The sequence below is a fragment of the Falco cherrug genome, chromosome 5 (assembly GCF_023634085.1).
Source record: "Falco cherrug isolate bFalChe1 chromosome 5, bFalChe1.pri, whole genome shotgun sequence".
Lineage (NCBI taxonomy): Eukaryota > Metazoa > Chordata > Aves > Falconiformes > Falconidae > Falco > Falco cherrug.
The window spans coordinates 8,184,302-8,202,316 of NC_073701.1; the positions used below are offsets into that span (position 1 = coordinate 8,184,302).

The 18,015-nt window shown below is 43.1% G+C and overlaps 1 protein-coding gene across 5 annotated transcripts in view; it reads right to left on the minus strand.

Moving 5' to 3' along the window:
* The window catches only part of TEAD4 (TEA domain transcription factor 4), a 57,268-nt gene that overhangs the window by 20,803 nt on the left and 18,450 nt on the right, over positions 1–18,015 (minus strand). For all 5 annotated transcript variants that reach the window (XM_055711142.1, XM_055711140.1, XM_055711138.1 and 2 more), the window contains 2 exons: positions 4,521–4,585; positions 3,580–3,642 (listed from right to left, as the gene is read on the minus strand). In XM_055711142.1, coding sequence (XP_055567117.1) covers positions 3,580–3,642; positions 4,521–4,585 — 128 coding nt within the window. The remainder of the gene's footprint in view (positions 1–3,579; positions 3,643–4,520; positions 4,586–18,015) is intronic.

An 18,015-nucleotide genomic window follows, 5' to 3' on the forward strand; every position in this document is an offset into this window, starting at 1 on the left:
TAATTAATCATCCTTTCTATAATGTTGGGATCACTGGTTTAGAGACTGCTAAGCATTTATCCTTTCTGTCTGAAGGCTTTCAGCAGCACAGCTGAAATGTTTCGTTATGGGAAGTACAACCCTAACTGACTCTTGTGTTTTAATCGTTGGTAAAAATATTTAATGGGAAAGACTCCTGCTTATCAAAAAAGCCTCTAAAAACAAGCTCACAAAAAGAGTTTATCATTACTGCTAAAAGACTACCTCAGTTTGGGACTGCATTAGTCTCAGGTAGAGTTGATTATTTTATTCCCATCCCTGGTGATTACAGGAAATCTTAATAATCTCCCAGGGCACATATGCAAAGACATTCCTTTTTGTATTTTAACAGCTTTGTGGAATTGCACACATTTTTACAGGCAATGACAGTGCAACAGCTAGGGGGTCCGATGGACGTTTAAAACACACTGCATTCTTCATTTTTTCTTCCAAGGAATAAACAGACAAACAGAAGCGCTTCCCCACGTTCAGCCTTTCCTCCTACATCCCCTTACAATTCACCTTCATTCCTCAAACACTCCACATTTATCTACAACCTTATAACTATAATGGAAATGCCACAGATGAATTCACGGCTTGGAGAAACTGCTGAAAGAGGAAAGCCCTTGCTGTCGTCTTCAGGGATTCTCGCTTCCCGACTGCATTCATTGAACTGCAGTTAAGTTCTGACCCTTGGATCTCCATTCTCTCTAACCCCTCTCCTTTCTTTAAGGTCTTCTAAAGTTCTAAGCACAGGGATTCTGAGATGTTTAACACAAAAACATTTGGAGGAGGCATAACAAAAGCTCAAGAACAAATAGTGACTTTTAAGTGGAATGATCAGTAGGAATGGGTGAAACTTCTATTACAAATCATCTTTTTTATGCTATCTGTGGCTCCTGTTCATAACATTCAAGTAAATGGAAGGGAACCATTGTAACTGCTGCGAAAGTTCTTCAGGTTCTCCAAAACTATGAGAATTTTTTTCAGAATCAAGTTTAAATGATGCTTTAGGGAATCCTTAAAGTATTCCCCCAAAACATTTTTCAAGAGTAAGGATTCTTTTCTGTTTCTTCATGACATATATAAGGACTATTTCCCAGCTGCCATTGCAGAAAAGGATTTTTTTTTCCTCCCCTGATTTTCTCAACTGGAAAGAAATCATACTTGCCTACCTGAGCTTATACATGAGTTTATGGGGAAGCAGCATTTACTTGTGGAAGTAAAAAGAAAAAGGAAGAACAATTAATAAGGGAACAGATTTTCTCTATTAACCACTGTTTGTTTTTTCTGTTTTGCCTAAATGCCTGACAGACTGCTTGAAAAAGGATGTTTTTGTAAAAGACATCTCCTTCCTCTGTCAGCTAACAGTTCTGCATTCATTTGTATTGTGTTTCCAGTACAAAATAAAAAGGAAAATGAAGCATAAAAACTTACCAAACATTTGCAATGTTCATATTTTTATTATTCTCAAAACACATGATAAATATAATACTAAAACCACCACAATTTCCCTCTTTTTCCTTAGTACAGGTGATATCTATTAGTCACCCAGGACATGGAAAACTACTGATTCTGGGAACAGATTTTTCTCCAAGCTTTAGCCTACTTTCCCCACCTCTCTCTGTTATAGACACAGCACTCACTAAGAGAAGACACTCCCAATTTGTGTGGAGACAGCAGTATTCTAGTAATTGCTCTGAAAAGTCAGCATGTCGCTGCTCTGAGCTCTAGGATATAAATATGAAAACATATACCCACTATGGAAAACGAACAGTGACAGAACACACAGCTAGCAGCAAGAACTTGGAAGAAGGGCAGCAGCTTTTGTGATTTCATTTCCTTGCTCTACGAAAACGACTAGTGAAAGCAAGGAAGTAAATGAGTTGAATCAGTCCTACAGGCTTGGCTCTGCGGGCAGAAAGGCACAGTCTGGTGCTGGGGAATGGCTCACTGCAGGCAGCTGGGCAGAGCTCACAGCATGGCCTGGGGAGGTGTAAGAGGAGAACAACCAATGGCTCCATGGAGCTCCCTGAGACACCTTCCTTCCCCGAGAACAAAAACGGCCAGCTCCTGTGTGCTAAGTGGAAACAGGCTTGGCTGGCTGGCTTTTCAATCATGCCAAATCCCAGAGCTGTGACATGCAAGGAACGGAATCAAGGTTACAGATATAAGCAGCAGTAAATCTTTAAACACCCTGGGCAGTTGTTGTTTCCTACTCGCTCTAACTTGCCTCCCAAGCAGGCGTCCACCTGAACTGACCACTTAACAGCACCACAGGTTTCAGGCTGAGGCAGCCCTGCCTAGAAGCACTGAATTAGACAGTTGCAATTTGCGGCTGCTTCTCTTTATCAGAGCAGCTGGAAACACGACAGGCTAATGACAGACACAACACTGTTTTCTAAAATGGAGCTGGGGATGGGATGTGGGGGGCGCAGTGATGACTTAGAGGTAATCACTGCTTGCAGTAGAGATGCATGCACTTCAGCGCTGCTCCAGACCGAGTGCCAACAGTTCACTCACAGACAGTAGACTTCTGCTGGTACCCAGCGAGGAGTTGCCGAGACAGCCAAGAGGAAGCACGTACTAACAGCCACCCACCACTCAACAGTCAGGGCTGGACCGGACTGTCAAGATCCTCATTACTACCTGAAGCATGGAAGATCGGGGAAGAAAACACCCATGCCTCCAGATCACTTAATGCCACACCAAATCAACAGGGACTGGACCTCACATCCTACTCAGCCAGCCCTTTCTGGATGGCTCACATTCTAACAAGGGACATCCTCCTGTGCAATTGTCACCCATAATCTTGACCTTCATGACATTTATGGCGATTTAGTCTGAGCACATAAAACATCTCCCTGCTTCAAATCTGAGTGGAAATAAGTGTCAAGAGGTATCGGTTCATTGGTGTGTTCCTATACAAAGAAACCATGGACTTGCTCAAGCAAGTAGTCAATCACTTTCTTTCTCATTAGCCCAGGCCTCTTCAAATCAAGTCTGAATTAATCAAGGAGCAAAGCCTGCTCAGCTGACACCATTTTACCTGAGAAGATGCCAGCTGGCTTTATTGCTTCCTCTCAAAGGCTACGCCAACTCAGAACACTTTTCGTGGACAACTCCACGTCACTACCAGTAGCAGAGGTGGAACTAGCACTACCGTAACTGTAAGGCCACCCTTTCCCAAGGCCACTGCAACACCAGGGACAGATTACTGGTCAGCATTTGTAACCGTAAACGCTTCCTTCTCAGGTAAATGCTCTTTGCATACCCAAATCTAAAAATCTTTCAGCCTTGGATGACAGCAGCATAAACCGGAGGTAGAAATCAGACACATAAAATTTAAAGTTATTGTTTCTTTATTCTCTAAATAGAATTGCTCCAGACGTCACAGAGCTACAACAATACAAGCGTTTGCACAACACTTCCTGGGAAGTACCTTTTCCTTCCCAGCTTACTACAGTTCAGTGGCTAATCTCACCCTTTTTTAAGGCTATTCAAAGAGGGAATGGCTGACTGAGGGGGCTTGCATGGTATGTTAAAGGACAGCCATCATACCTTGAGCTTGGCTTGGATCTCTCTAGCTTTCCGCCTTGCCAGGACCTGGATGTGACTAGATACCTGCATTGAAAGACAAAATCCATCTTCATTGCAGAGGAATACTCAGTAGTTGCTTGCAGAAGTAAACATACTTTAGGCACCTTGTACAATAGGGAGTTATTTAGGGTTGAGGGGAGTGGGGGTTAAGGTAACAATGGGATGCTTTTCAGAACATAACTTAATTGTCATGAAATGAGATGGCGGACCAGCAAAGATGGGCCATTTAAGGCCTCTTCCAATTTAAATGGCTTTATCAAGCCAGAGACCTCCTCTAATACTAAAGAACTCGTCCTTAAATTTAGGGACTGAGAGTTCCAGTCTCTTTGCTGTGCATCTTGGCTTCCTCTTGGGAGAATGAAAACCCATGTTTCATACCCCTGGCTGCTATGTAATGACTCTCAGAACTTCCCCATATCTAATGTGGACCAAAACACATCATAGAATAATTTAAGTTGGAAATAACTGACGGATCTCATCCACCAAACCCCTACCCAAAGCAGGTCTAGGCTGCTCAATGCTTTGTCCAGCATAGCCTGGACTGTCACTCCCAAATTACAAAGATTGTTTTTCATTCAGTGTACCAGGTATTTCCAAAATCACCATTGCTGTCCATCTGTCTGGGCTGAACAAAGAACCTTCATATAGAGGACCACCGATGCTCACTGAAATATTCATTAGCAGACTAAACAAACAAAGTCACACACCATTTAACAGTAGAAAAATTTTTCTGGGAGACGTAAGCGTTACAACCCTACTCTAAAGTGCCTGCGCTGACTTGCCGCCATTCTTATTAACCAGCTAAGCACAACCACCTCTGTCCAGCAAACCAAAAACTTAAGCCCTCATCATGTCTCATGCTCCAAAGAAGTTAATATTTACAGGGAACACTTTACACTTACCTGTTTCCTTGTGCGTGTTTTCCCTGTTCTCAGCTTAATATAGCGGGCAATCAGCTCATTTCGGCCTGGAACAGAGAAAAAATGCACATACAAGTTCAGAAAGCTATGACGCCAGGGGAAAATGGCCAATGGACTTATCTATCTGTAGAGATGAGCAGTGGGGCAATACTCCGTCACTACTTTTTATCTTAGAAAGATACTCATTAGTTCACATGGTAAAGGTCTGAGTTTTAGAAGCAGAACTTTGGGCTGCAAATTCTATTTCCCAGCTTGCATCTGTATGGCTTAAAATCACCAATAAAAAGGACAATCATATGCTTTGCTTAATAACTACATTACCACGGTGTGCAGAAGCCGTAAACATGGATCAAGATTGCCAGTACAAAGAAGAAAATGGAAAGCCGCTCACCCTAAAACATTCAGGAAGGCAAGACCAAAGATCCAGATAATAACAGGGCAGTCAGCCTCACCTCAGTCCTGGGAGGTGATGGAGCATGTAATCCTGGATCCCACTTCCAGATACATGAAGGACAAGCAGATGATTAGAAGTAGTCCACGCAGGCTTACAAATGGGAGATCATACTTAACCAGTCTGGTAGTTTCTATAGAGAGGCGACTAGCTTAGTGGATGAGCACAGACGGAGCTATGTATACTGTGACACCAGTAAGGTTTCTGTCTCTGTCTCCCATAACATCCTCATAGGCAACCCGACAAAGTATGGGTGAGATAGGTGGACGAGGAAGCGGACTGAAAACTGGCTGAAGGGATGGGGTCCTGTTTGACAACGAGCTGACAAGGAACGAGCCAGCAATACACCCTCCTGGCAAAGAAGGCCAGCAGCACCCCAGGCTGCATTAGGAGGAGTGTTGCCAGCAGGTCACGGGAGGTGATCCTCCACCTCTACTCAGCACTGCTGTGGCAACATCTAGAGTGCTGCATCCAGTTCTGGGCTCCTCAGCACTAGAAAGATGCGGATATCCTGGAGTGCCCCCAGCAAAAGGTCCACGAGAGGGATAAAGGGACTGGAGAATCTTTCATATGAGGAGAGTCTGAGAGAGCTGTGACTGTTCAGCACAGAGAAGACGGTGGAACTTTTAGTCAATGCATATAAATACCTGACGGGAGAAGGCAATGAAGAAGAGGGAGCCAGACTCCTCTCAGTAGTACCCAGTGATAGGACAAGAAACAACGGGCACAAACTAACACATGAAATTCCATCTGAAAACAAGAAGAAGAAGAAAAAAAAATAAAAAAGAAAAGAAAAAAAAAGGAAACCCCAACTTTTTTACTGTAAGGGTGGTCAAACACTGGCACAGACTGCTCAGAGAGGCTGCAGAGATGTCCATCCTCCATCCTTGGAGGACACTCAAAACCTGACTGGACACAACCCTGTGCAACCTGCTGGAGTTGATACTGCTTCAGCAGTAGGGCCAACCTAAATAAGCCTGTCATTCTGTGAACCTAGAAAATAAATGACAATGGGGAAGTACATGGAAACAGTTCCACAGAATTTATCTGTGTGACATGATACAGTGAATTAAAAGTGCTTTCAGGCTCTTGCAGGCATCCCAAAAAAAGCAGCATTCTTCAGAAGAGATATAGGGAAGGAAGCTTAGCTTTGTGGAAGTTGAGGGGAGCTCCCATCAACAGGAAGGTGGGGCACTGGCTGGGAGAGGTGATGGAATTCAATTATGGGGCAAGCATACATTGCAGGCACTGGAGACAGGTTTTACATCTTGATTTTAAGAGATGACACAGTAAGATTATGCCCTCCAGGGCCAAGGGAAATGAAGACGAATCACTTCAGGTTCAATGTGAGAGGAGAGGCCAGCAAAGAGATGCAAAGAAAAGATGGTCACAGTGACAGATGAGGGAAATTGTATTAACAGCAACAAGAATGAAACGGCTAAAGAAATGTGAAGCTACAGGGTCACCGGTACAGAATTGAGAATTGCTTAGAATGAGAGCAGGAAACTGCAGAAGACTCAGGTGCAGGATTTAAAAAACAGGAGAAGCAGGGACGGCCAAGCCACTGACAACTTCAGCAGTGAACAGGAGAAGCAAGCTTAGACTCAGTTCACAGCTGGCACCACAGAACTGTCTGAGCGTGGGCACCAAGACATGAGGAGACCATGCAGGTTCCATACACTGGCTCCTATGTATCAAGTCTAAGCAGACACACAGAATTTCATTCTCTTCCTGGAGATGGAGAAATAAGGAGTAGAAACAGAAAAGCAGCAGCTACACATCTGAACTCTAGGTTGATTCAAGGCAGAAAACATGACAGAAAGAGCAGGCTCTGCAAAATAATACATTTGTGGTTACCACACTAGTAGCAACACTATACTTCAATAAAAAGTTGGGAGTGGGAAGTGCAAGTCTGTGTGACATCTTATATGGCTGCAAATGTTTGATTAATTATGATGAAGCAGGAATAAACTGGAAATCAAAGCCACAGCTCTTGTGAAGTTTATTTATAACAAAATTATAAAACCTCAGCATTTTCTATGGAAAGTTTATGGGTTGAATGGAGAACTTGTACGTTAGGACATCACAGACAACCAAAAAGCAAGGAGTGAAAACACATGCAATATTCCAGTAGTTTAATATTCCATGAAAAAGTTGTCACTTGTTTTTATTTAAACCCTTGTTTAACTCAACCTTGGGAAAAAAAAAATAATGCAAGGGAAGACTCTATGCTTGAGATTGACCACCCAACCCTTTAGAGAAGGGCTGGCAAAGCTTCCAATTCCATCTGTTTCTGAAACAGAAGAATGTAAATGTCCATGACTGCATTTAGGCCGTGTTCATGAAACATAACCAAAGCACACATCGGGACATAAAAGCATTTTACATTTACAGTTCTGAGTCTTTTCCTAATGGTGTCATGACAGAAGCTCTCCTTATTCCCCTCGGAGAAGAATCAGGTCTGTAGCTGGGAAAACAGCTCCAGCTCCTCTATGCGCAAATCAGGAACCACTTCTGTGCCAGAAACACAATGCCCAGCATGTAACCACTGACCTCTTCAGTTCCCACAGGTTCAGCATTAGCATGGTGACATGCCCAGGAGAGTCTGATGGGAGCAGATGCTGTTACGCTACTTTCCACCTGGCTGCTTTTCCAACCAATGTAACCACTTTTTACAAAGCTGAGACCAACTACTAGTGACACATACCCACAGTACCATTTTCTAGTGCCAAGAATAATATTTACGGCTTTTCAAAGCCTCCATCTGTTGGACATGGATCTAAGTTGAAAGGTAAGAACCAACTGAAGCGATTCTTCTTGCACAGATGCCGGCATGTATGCAACTTCAGGACAGTTTGCCACATGTCAGAAGTGGGAAATGCGCAGAACAAAACAAGGTGCTCAAACCCTCGATTCTCAACCAGATATAATAAATGTTATGGTGCAAATTTAGCTTTGTTATGTTTCCACGAAAGTCAAGAAATTATAGAGACTAAGCAGTCTGAGAGATCACTATTCTGCTTCAGCAGCAGAGGGCTGCAGGGGTAAGCTGTGTGAGAGGATGCCAAGAACAGCCCCATGCCAGGCACAGTCAATTCCAACCATCTCCAAAATGGATGAAAACAACAATCCATCAAAACCTCAACCAGAGGAGCACAAGCTACCTTTGCTCAAACGTATTTTGGAAAGGGCAATAGCCACTACCAGCAGGAGACACGTGAGGAGACACACACAAAAGGAACCACAAAAAGGACACATGAGGATGCACAGAAGGAGAAATGCAAAATATGTGAAAAGACACATTTGGAGAAAAGAAAGGAGGAAAGACGACAGACACATGGTAGGGGACATTGTTGCAGATGTGGCTAGAAAAGTTCTCTTGGGAAGAAGTGCTCCGAGGCAGGAGTATACTTCGAGGCAACTGCAACTCATGGAAGACCCATGCCAGAGCAGGGACAACTCTGAAAGGACTGCAGCCCACTGAGAATCTATGTAGATGCAGAGGAGCAGCAAGAAGCAAGCAGCATCAGAGGGAAAAAAATAATTAAAAGGATTGGCAGACAGAAACCTTTACACAGTGACCCCAATCTCCTGCATCACCCAGTACCTCAAAGGAATTATGAGGACTGAGTGTATATGACAGTATATGAGTGTCTATGAGAGAATAAACCAAGGGAAGCTGAGACTAGGAAGCAGGGAGGAGAGGCAGTAAACTGTAGTCAAGCCTAAGAAAGTGGGAGATATTTTCCTAAGTGTGTGTTTAACTGTCTGTCTTTGACAACATCAGCCAAAATTACAAAGCTCTTTCAGGCCACATACTTCACTGGAGAAGTCCAAGGCGGGGGAAACTGTTGTACAAATTGCACATATTAGAAGCTGGTATAGAATGCTCTAGAGAAAGCATTCAAATGTGGATCCTCAAAATTTCTAGTTTTAGAATTCACTTCCCACTTGCCACCACCTCTCATATAGCCTTCCTCTTCCAGAAGCGTGTCCCCACAGAGCCAGGGAAAAACAGAAAAGTGGCAGGGTATATTAAGCTAATAAAGATACTGGCAGCAAAAAAAAAACCCAACCCAGATCACTCTACAAAGACATTAGCATCACAGGGATTACTAAATATAGAACTATGCAAATTGCCAAGCCCAGTAAACTGCAGCAAGCACGTATTAAATTACCATGAATCAAAACTGCAAGAGAAGCAAGTCCTAAATGTCTTCTGTTTTTCTTATCAGAAGTTAGATGTAAGCAGGTATTATGCGGCTGGAAGCCCGTAGGTTCACAGCCTCGGGAAAGCACTTTCTTTGTTTCACAACCCTGGCTGCAGGGTCAGCACAAACGAGCACCCCTCCCTTGGCTGGGACAGGCAGAGCTGTCACAAACCGTCAGATGGTTCATTTTTTAGAGCCATGTAAAGTGTCCCTTAGTAACCTGATCATATGTTGTGTTCTTAGAATAACTCCCGCTGGGGCCTGCCACGGTCACCAGAACCTGCCAACAGTTGTGTCTCCTCTGTCGAAACTGCGCATTGGGTTTCATGAAGCTCTAGCCAACATACCAACTGCAGCACAGCACCTCTACCCTCCCTGTAGCCTTCCCCTTGGACGCATGGCTTGAAAAAAGGAGTAAAGACAGATTCTTTTATGTCCTTTACCTCTCGCTCCTAACAAATTCTCAAGGACATCAATTTAGCTCCCACTCTGTCTTACACTAAATTGCAGAATTTGCATTCAGTAAGTTATCCAGGGAGGTGTTGCTAAGAGAAGTGAGTAAAGAGGCTCTACACCTGTAAGCCCTTCAATGTAAGAGGAGAGAACCGTCTGCCTGTAAGGAAGGGAATAAAAAAAATCCAAGGAAAATCTCACAGCCATAGAAATATTTCCCAGTCCTCAAAGCCTCATGCTAGCTTTCTGCTAGTAATGATATATTACTGCTTACAGAAGAGGCAGATAAAGCACACACCCCTGTTGCCAAAGAAAGCAGAAGAGCCAAAAGCTTCTCTTCTGTGATAGGCAAGAGCAAAGAACTCAATGACTTCTGCAAAATCCTTCCAGTGGGAAACTGCATGAAAATATCTGCTTCTTGGTAGCAGGTATCTTTTCTGTACCAAAAGCAAACACTACCTATGAAGTGCAACAAAGATAAGAGAACCACAGAAGCAACTATAGGGCTGTATCCAGTGAAAGGTTAATCAAAGCAAGGTCAAGGAAGCCATCTCAACTATGATTTCAATCTCTTTGTGTCACTTAACTATAGCTCCTGGGAAACGGCTGCCTATGGCTGCCTCCTGAACTTGCTAAGCACTTAGTTTAACTGTCGATTACAGTCAACATACACATAATGAACTGTGTGCATCAGACAGCATGACAAATAAATCTAGACATAAGAGGGAATTTAAGGACACCTCAGCTGTCCACCAAACGTCAATGTTTCTCTACGCATATGAAGCAAAACTAACCACCGAGCCAGTCGTACCAGAATGACACTTAAGGCAAAAGCAGCGTGTTATGTTTGCATTTGCATGTGGGACTAACTGGCACTGGGGTCCGCACTGAGCCATACCTCCCTTTCCATCTCTCCTTCCACTGCTTGCTCCTCCCAGCTACACTAAAAGCCATCCTGGGCAGCACTGTTTCCAGAAACAGGGCCGCATATGTCAAAAAATACATTTTTGTCTTTCCGACGGCTAATCCCATCTTCTCATCAAGATGCACGGACACTCAACTCTTACTGGTATAATTGTTAACACTGTTTTTAATGCTATCTTTATTACACTTTCCCTTCATCACAAGCCATTCTTTCTCATCAAAGTCTTGGTGAGAATATTCTGTTAGCTTTCCAGTTTCCCAGCCCAGCTTTTTCAAGGCAAGAGAAAATGTAGTACATGACCTTTCCTTCCCTGGTGTGGGCTCCCTTCACCCCTTCCTATCTTCCTTGACTTTTGGCAATCGACAATGTCACATCTTTCTTGGTTATTTGGCATGCTTGCTTTCAACCTTACAACCTCTTTTACAGGAAACTTGTTTATGAAGTTTTAGACTTTGGCCTCTCCCCCCCTCTTTCTGAGCTCTGCCTTGGTATACAACTTACGTAATACAGTGACTGTTCAGCAACCAGACTCTTTCAAGGGCTCAATCCTTCCCTCCCTCTGTTTCAGCTCCTACTTTTACTGTTAATTCCCCTACCAGAGCTGAGGCTGTCCCCAAAGTCAAGAAAAATTCTGCAATAACCATCTCCCTACTCATCTCTATCTTTCCACCTCTCCTTGGGAACCTCCACCCTCACTCCCCCACCGTTAATCTCTAACTGTTGTTTACTCTTTACTGGTCCTCAGTCTTTGCTGGTACCTACGAACTAAACATAGTGAGCCATAACGTAGCACGATGACTTGGTTTTCCCATTTATCTGGACTGCAACTGTGGCAAATCCTTGTGGGAAGCAGCCCCAACAGCAGTGGACAATCTCCAGAGCAACATGTCTATTTTTAGTTAGGAGCTGGAGACAACTCTTTAAATGATATATTACTAATGGCAAGTTCACTCCGATCAAGCTCCTTTTGAGCTCTTTTTAATAACCTGCATTTTTATTCCCAATTTCTAGACTGAATCCAGAGAACTGTATTTAGGAGGCAATAAAAGAACTTAATACACCGCTATGACCATCATACTGGGATCACTTCACATGAAAGAGACCACAGAAGACCGTACTGCATTTTAGTGCACTGGCCCATCCTATAACGACATCTCTCCCCACACCAATGCAGAACTTCAGTGCCTAACGGTCAGGTTTGAGCTCCCATAGCACAGTCACATGTACCGAAGAACTTTATCTTCAGCTGTGAGAAGTTTCCTCGCTCTGATGATTCATTCCATGCTTGAATTTTCTCAGTATTAACCTTCTACAAGAAGATTCCCTGAGCTCAGGCAGTCCCAACAATAAGGGGATTTTGAGATGAAGACTCAAAGCGAGCTGAGCCAGTACTTCTGAAAAATGTCAAAACAATCAGATCCCTGAAAACATGATACTGAAGTGATCAGCACCGCCATATCAGCTCTTCTCTGACACACCTGTTCTCATCATTTGACAGTGCACGTGCTGAGCTTTTTCCTCTTCTGAAATGACAAAGAAGTTGAAATTGTATTTGCTGGACAGAATATGCCAACCAAGCACATCCTGTGGGGCAATGGCAGTCGGGTGATCAGTCTGTCTGAGATCATAAAGCTCAGTTGTCTCATCTACAAACTGGCCTAAATGCTGAAACCTCACCTTGCATAAAAGGCCTTTTGCTGGGTAGGTTAGTGTTTACTCCACTCCTTTGCCACTGTATAACCTAAATTCACAGCTAGAAACACATGAAGTGTTATCCCCATTTAGAAACTGCTGTTTCTTGATGTCCAGCTGAAGACGCTTCATGCAAGCTGCATGACTGAGGGATAACAATTACAGAACCTGCAGGTTTGGGGAAGCTTCTTACTGGTTTCAATCAAGGAGTTACATCAACAAATTCTTCATCAACAAAACAACCTGAAGCAGTTCCCCTCTCCTCAGCTGGTCATTCCTCCTCCTGCAATATTCCATCAACTCCTGTGTGCAGCTGTACCAATTAAACAGCTGGAAGAAGGGGGAGGAAGGACTGACACACACCCCACTAATTACCAAAGATTCAAAAACAAGCCCCCACCCCCCGCCCCACTTGGATTTTCTTGGTGGTTTTGTTTTGTTTTTCCCAATCAGCCTATTTTTAATTGGATTAGTGAACTAGTTAATTGGCCACATTAACCACTGCATTGGCACAACAGAGGGAACAGACAAAGAATCAGGGCAGAAGTTCTTAAACCAGTTTTGCCACCAGAGAAACTGTAGCCTGGAACCATACTCCACCTAACTCACACACACTGACTGCAAAGCAAATGGGCAAGGCTCTTCCTGTGCTTGCATCATTTGTCTAAAGGCTAGACAGAGTTAAAGTACTTCTTAATTACTGCCCCAAAGTTATATGGAGTTATTCCCTGTAAAGATGAGCTTTTACTAAGGTAAAACAATACAATCAACTTAATGGGAAGCTCCAGGCTACGCAGCTCTTCGCCACCTCTCATCCTTTAACACAGTTTTTCAGTGCATAAATCGAATGTTCTCATCAGCTGTGTTTCCCCACACACCTCAAGCTATAGAAATTTAAGATAATCCATCAGATAAAGTAGTCCTCCATCTACACATTAGGGGCTGCAACAGGAACAGAGCTGGGACTTGTTCCGGTGCTTCCCAGAGTAAGACTGATGAGAATCTTACAGAAATTGTTTAGATTCAGTTTGGCTTGGAAATCCCACAAACACACCAAAGCAGCTGCATATAGTAATATGAGTCCATCACATGCCAGGGAGTGTATCAGCTAACCCCCAAACAGCCAGTAACAATCCTACATGGAAAGGCATGTCAAGCCAACAGCTTTCAGTCTCTCAGGTCACCTGAGAATCACAATGTTATACAGGCACAAACATCCTTCACTCACCAAGGCCCAGGTTCAGGAAAACACGTTGAGGGTAGCACTGAAACTAATGCTGAACTGTAACAACATCCTCCAGTTCCCATGAGTCCAAGTTCTACATTACAGACCCAGACATCTGCTAAATTCTTCCTTAGGTCAATAAACGTCTTGTCTGCTTGTTTCAATAACTTCCAATAGCTGCAGGGTATTGGAAGCAACTAAAAGCAACCCTCCATAGCGCTCCAGTGATATTGCCTCAAAGGGCAGCAAGAACTTCGGCATCTCTCCTCCTCCCCATTTCGTGGTCCCTTGCAGATTTCTGCCCCGAGTGCTAACCTTGTGCACGTGCCCAGATGACAGGTTGACCGAGTACCCAAAGCTTCAGCTATCACAGAAACAGGAGCTAAAAGGGGTCTATGAGCTCCATGCAGCCACTCGCTGCGTGACCAGCATGGAAACATGCTGTTGCTGTTCTCAAGGCCATGGTCTGGCTTAGTCCTGTGAGGAGTTGTGACAGCTTCACTGGACACGTGAGACTACACCAGGACCGGGTCCCGGCCAACTGACTGAAAATTATGCAGCAGCTTCAAGGAAAGCAAAAGAATCCAGAGACCATTCTTGCATTAGATGAACAAACAAATACTGACTTGGTAAGTGGGATGGCTGCCACTTCACCCATCTTCAGTTTTCGCCATCATGATATAGAGCACATTGTCCGGGATTTCTTTAAACCATCAAGTTATAGCTTCAGCTTAAATGAATGGCTGGCTACTGCCAAAAAGCAGTTGCCTTTTTCCCCTAAACCCCTCCCACCGGGATGTTCTGCAGGTCAGTTCAGCTCTCTAATCCTGCAGCTCATTTTGCCAGAGCAGTTTCCTATCAGCTTAGCAAGCTAAAATGGATCAGCAAGGGAGATTGCTGGAAACTGAAGTTAACTTAAAGAGTGGGAACACAAAACTGGGAGCGGAGCAGGGGAGCAAAGAAATGGGAGTGTCAGCTCTCTCTTTTCTTCTGCAGAAAACTGTCAGGTCACCTCAATGTTCCGAACTCCAGCCTAAGCTCCCGAAAAGGGATTTGGGATTACTGTACAGATCACATGAGAGGAAAGAAGAGTGATTCTAAGCCATTTTACATGCAAAAGTTTTAACGAAAACAGTGTCGTTTCCTGTTCAAAAAGCTAGAGACAGAGCAAGACCATGCCTGTGCACGCAGTGAGCCTCCGAGAGTCTGAAGGAGTACCCAGAAGATGGGTCACAAGTTCAAGGTGACAGCAATGAGGAACAGCTGCTGGCTATGCACCCTTCAGCAGCAGGTGTACCCAGGCCCCAGAGGTTTCAGTCAGCTCTGCCAGTGACCAACAGACTTACAAGACCATCTGTCTGGGCACAAACTGCACACAGCCTTCCCAGTTTTGCTGCCCAAATCTTCACCATGCACAGACAATACAGGGCTTGTTATGGATTAGCTAATGAGCAACTGTTTAAACCAATAGACAGTCCTAGTTCTCCTGTGCTCATTATCTGGATTCTACATGAATGAGAATACTGCCTCTTCTTTTAGCTGTAACATTGTCTTTTTCTGATTAAGCAGCTTTCCTTCACTTTGGGGAGCCCCTTAAGGCACTAGAACCTGGAAAGGATTTGTCGTCTTTTACCGGTTTTGCTTAACAGATGTATAGGGATACTTTATTAAGTTTTGTTAAGTTCTATTTCATACATGCCCTCCAGCAAGATGGCATGCCTTTGAAAGATGCTTTAACAGAGAGTTCATGTGATAGGATTTGCTTACCTGCACTGCAGAAATAAGGAAGTTCCCTTTTTCCTACGCTAGGTCTCCGCATTATCTGCTATTGACACTATCAGCTCCCTCTATGTGCACCTCCCTGCCTGAGAAACGCTATCACCCTTCTCTACCCAAAGCCTGACTAATCACCAGAAAATGAATTCTGAGAAAGCACTCCTAGTATTTATCTTGAAGTTTGCTCTTCCTGTTTCAGACCTGAAAAACAGCCTCTATATCCATCAGTCTCACAAACTTACTCACGTCACAAAATACAGACAGTATAAATGATAATACTAACAATTTGGAAAAAAACCTACAGATATTTACAGTGGAAAGCCGTAGTAGGTCACCACCTAATGTCCGCTGTTCTCTGTTTTTTGTGTAAAATCATAGTACCTCTAATCTAGAATCCACCTCTCATTCACAGAACACAAACATACACAGGCGCACACACGTGCCATTCCTTGGGACTAGTTTCACAAACACATTCCTTATCATCTTATCTGGTACAATTTTAAAAGCCCCCAACAACAGCATTTCCATTCTGAATTCCCCACAGGAGCGAGAGCCCTCAGCACTGAACACCATGCTGTCGTGGAGCTTCTACTGATATCCATCCTATATTCCTTCTTTCTGTCCCATTAATCCTAGTCATGCTCACATGTTCCACATAAAATCCCTCTCCCTCCTAAATGTTAACACCCTTCAAATATTTTTAGACTGTTATTATGTGTCCCCCCACCCTCCACCTTTCAGTCATCGCTTACCCAAGCTATGTATATTTAGCTACTTTAATCTTTCCTCCTAAATCAGTCCCTTCAACTCCCAGAGCTCAATGTTAAGCCTGGTAAGCTTGTTGCTCTTCTGAGCTCACTCCATGTTTTTGAGATCTTTCTGGTAATGTGTTCACAAGAACCTGTCCAGAAAAGCGGTTTATATGCACTTGTTTTAAAGCAAACACAAATCTGAGCCAGCGGACATTATTAATTTTCATTTTCCATGTCTGATTTTGTTCCAGGTTTTGAATTCAATCTGAAATTTTAAATATAAACAAACGTTTTGTATATTTAAGAGCAGATTAGCAGCTGGAAATATTTGGATCCAATTGTGAAAGAACACGGTGTTTTTAAAAATTTAAAAAGCCACCAAAGCTTTTTCAGTAAACTTTTCAGAAAACAACTGGAAATGTATAAAGTTATCCAGAAGCACAGCAGAAGCAAAACAATTAATTGCTGCAAGAGAGAAGGCTGACAAATTATACTGAAAGTCTCTCAGGTATAAGGCAGACAGACGAGTGGATGCAGCTACAAAGCATAAAGCTGGCTTACTAAACTAGAAATCAATTAAACTGGCCGTGTTATTTACAATGAAAAAAAAAAATCAGAACAAGTGATTTGTTGACAATATACCACTACAGATCAACTCTATCTTGAAGAATTACTAAACATTTGAAATTTAGAAATGAAAAAGCCAGAGGAAGGCCAAAGGGGTAATGCAATGTTGCTAATGAAGTTACTTGAAAATGATGAAAGTTCTGTGGCTGCAGACATACATATACAGTAAGAAAAACATAATCCTACAGAACACGCTTTGTTTTAAGCCCAGATTTAAGCTAAAAATCAAAAGGGAAGGAAAAAGTTATGTGCTCTTGCTTGAAACAACAAAGCCCCCCCAAAAGTAGTCACAATTATTTTGGTAATGTGTAATACACAGTAAAACTGCCGATATATTTCTGTTCAGTACTAAGCATGTTAAGAAAAGATGCCACAGCCAGTACTCTAGTAACTGCAAAAGCAAGCAGTTTCTTGGTTGGCTGGCATTTCAAAAGTGGTAAATTCCTCAATATTCAGGAAATACCTGGAACTCATGGAAAAATATTTCTTTTTATGTTTGCATGGAGAAAACACCTGTTAAACTGACATAGAGTTTAACATGAAAAACGCTAAATTTGGGTTACAAAGGAGATAGAAGGAAAAACTTTACAAACTCCACAAGTTTAACTTGCTGCAAATGTCTCCAGAAATCTGGCTTCATCTAGTCAACAGCAAAGAACTAAAACCAGACAAAAGCAAAGCTGAAAGCTGACTCAGTGAAACAAAACCTTGTTATTGAGCAACTCCAAAAACATCGCACCTACCACCAGGAAAAGAGGAGGAGGGAAGAGTCTACATGCTGACCGACTGTCCGTGAAGCTGTTTTACCTGTCTTCTAGTGTTTAAAACAGGAGATTGAATTTTGTTACCAAAACTGTGGGATAAAGGGCTGTTCTACAGTTCAGTAGGTCCCAATAATGGAAGTGATAGGAACTGCAGAAGTATCTCTCTGAGGGATATCACAGCTGAAACCCAAATTTTGCAGTTACCTGGGACATCCAGTTCAGCGTCTACTGAGCACCTTCTCAGTGTGTTCCAATTGCTTTGACAGAAACATCATCAGGTGAGATACTAAAGTAGATCTAGAAGAAAGCCTTTGAAGACTGACACCTTGAAGATTTTCATATTTGTAATAGCTGCCATGCTCCTCCCTCCCCTCAAGGAGAAGTGTTTATGAACTGGGACAGGCAATGTATGTTTTGTGCTGCTTCGGTTTTATTTGCTTTTCAGTTCCACCTTTTGTGACTTTTTCAGGTCAGGGAAAAGACTAACTGATAATATATCCCTTTGAGATGAAGGCAATATCCTGCAAATTTAGCTAACAAATGTAGTCACTTCAGAACAGGGTTGGGAAGGCCCACCTGTGACATGGTCCTCGGCATCCAA